The 2277-nt window shown below is 44.3% G+C and overlaps 1 protein-coding gene across 1 annotated transcript in view; it reads right to left on the bottom strand.

Moving 5' to 3' along the window:
* The window catches only part of Tesk2 (testis associated actin remodelling kinase 2), an 89597-nt gene that overhangs the window by 3887 nt on the left and 83433 nt on the right, over positions 1–2277 (bottom strand). Inside the window, exon 6 of the mRNA XM_021199796.1 lies at positions 308–390. Coding sequence (XP_021055455.1) covers positions 308–390 — 83 coding nt within the window. The remainder of the gene's footprint in view (positions 1–307; positions 391–2277) is intronic.

Raw genomic sequence — 2277 nt, 5'->3', positions numbered from 1 at the left:
TCTCAAAAAATCAAAAAAAAAAAAATTTGCAGTGATCCTTCTGCCTCTGCCTTGAAAGCACTGGTATTAGAGTATGTCACCATGTCTGTCCATACAGCCAGAGAGCAGTGGGATTACAGATGTGTGCCACTATACCTGACTATAACGATACATGGATCTTTTGATTGCTGGGGTTTTGCTGCTCCCAAGGATGGGTATAGACTTGGAGGAGTCAGTTCAAGGAGTGAACATGAGCCGTGGCTGGGTCCTGATTCTGCCTTAGTTCTGACTATTGCCTGTGGGCTTAGTGTCCATTAGGGTTACTCACCTAGCATCCGGGATCTTCTCAGCCAGGCCGAAGTCAGCTACCACTGCAGAGTAACCGTTTTCATCTCTCTTTATCAGGCAGTTCTAGGGTTCCCAAAGCAAAGAAAATAAGGTAGCTTAGAAGGAGGGATCAGCCGGGCGTGGTGGTGCATGCCTTTAATCCCAGCACTCGGGAGGCAGAGGCAGGTGGAATTCTGAGTTCGAGGCCAGCCTGGTCTACAAAGTGAGTTCCAGGACAGCCAGGGCTAAACAGAGAAACCCTGTCTCAAAAAACAAAACAAAACAAAACAAAAAAAAAAAAAAAAAGGAGGGATCAGCCAGCCAGAGTTAACACTCATGTCTCCCTACAAGAATATCTTGTCCTGTTTTTTGGTGAACCACACACTTAGCCTGATTTCAAGGTCAAAATGGGGGGCTTTAATATAGCGAATGAGGTTAGGTGTGATCCCTTCATCTCAACCCTGGGGAGGCAACAAATTCCAGGCTAGCTAGGGTACATAATGAGAGTCTGTGTGATGGTTATTCTTGGTTGTCGACTATGTCTGGAATTAACTAAAACACAGGTGGCTAGGAACACCTGAGACAGGTTTTTTTCCCCTAAATTATTTTAAGTGGGAAGTCCCACTTTAATCCAGATCTTTGAGGTGAGAAGACCCACCTCTAATCTGTGTCACACCCTCTGCTGGCAGCCTCTATAAAGGACATAGAAGGAAGACGCCTCCTCTTTTCCTGCTTGCTCTCTCACTGACATGCCACGCCTTCATTGGCATTAGAGCCTACTTTGATACTCTGGCATATATAGACGATCAGCTGAGACATCAGACTAAAAAACCACAGGATTCTTGGACCTTCTGTTGGTAGACACATTGTTGGACTAGCTGGACCACACCCTGTAAACTATTCTAATAAATCTATTCATTCTGTCAGTCCTGTTCCTCAAACCCGCGTTCGCACCTTCCTAATGCCGCAACCCTTTAGTACAATTCCTCATGTTGCGATGACTCCCAACCACAAAATTATTTTTAGTGCTACTTTATAACTAATTTTGCTACTATTATGAATTGTAATGTAAATATTTTTGGAGGTTTGCCAAAGTCATGGCCTACAGGTTGAGAATCATTGCTCTAGAGAACCCTAATACACCCCATCTCCCCCACCTCCAAAAAAAAGCCAAGTGAGACAAGGTAATCCTGGATTCTGAGTGAGTGACTGCCTTAGGTTTCATTTCAGGCTGCAAACAAGGTTTTGATTTTGTTTTTTATCTAAATATTTCTATAAGCAACATACTCCACAAGCAAAGGGGTAGAACATCAGTATATAATGGTCATCATTTGATACGACGACAAATGTGTGCTTAAGATCCCATACACTTTTCCAAGTGATAGTCCAGAATCCCTCTTCTTTTTGTAGCACACGAGAAGTAGGTTCACAGGTCAGTTATGGGAGACTACCATCTCCCCGGTGGGAAAACTGAAGGTAGGCAATAAACTCTGGTCAGCCATGCTTATGGTGGGTGACTTGAGGAAAACATGCAGCTTTCTTCTCATGCAGGGCAGTGTGAGGAAGTGTATGGGGAACTTCCACATTCCCCACAGTGCTCACCGATCAATATGGGCAGGACTGCCCTAGCAGCTGAAGGAACCCAGAACTCAGACGTGGCTGGTACCTTTTGTTTTCTTGTGTGTTTGTCAGGACAGAGTCTCACTACGTAGCCCTGGCTGGCATAGAACTAAAAGTGCAGACCAGGATGGCTTCTAGCTTACAGAGATCTGTTTGCCTCTGGGGTGATAGGGTTAAAGGTACGAGCCACCATGACCAGACAAAACCACGATTTTGGATTTGGACTCCTGTATTTTATTTTTTGGTAGAGTCCAGGTTGGCCTAGAACTTGGTATGTATCTGAGGATGACCTTGATTTTCCAGCCTCTGCTTCCCAAGTGCAGAATTTCTAAAACACTTTTTTTTTTTTTT

Source organism: Mus pahari, chromosome 6 (genome assembly GCF_900095145.1).
Source record: "Mus pahari chromosome 6, PAHARI_EIJ_v1.1, whole genome shotgun sequence".
Lineage (NCBI taxonomy): Eukaryota > Metazoa > Chordata > Mammalia > Rodentia > Muridae > Mus > Mus pahari.
The sequence above is the reverse complement of the archived record's forward strand: the minus strand, read 5'-3'. Positions and strand labels throughout refer to the sequence as shown.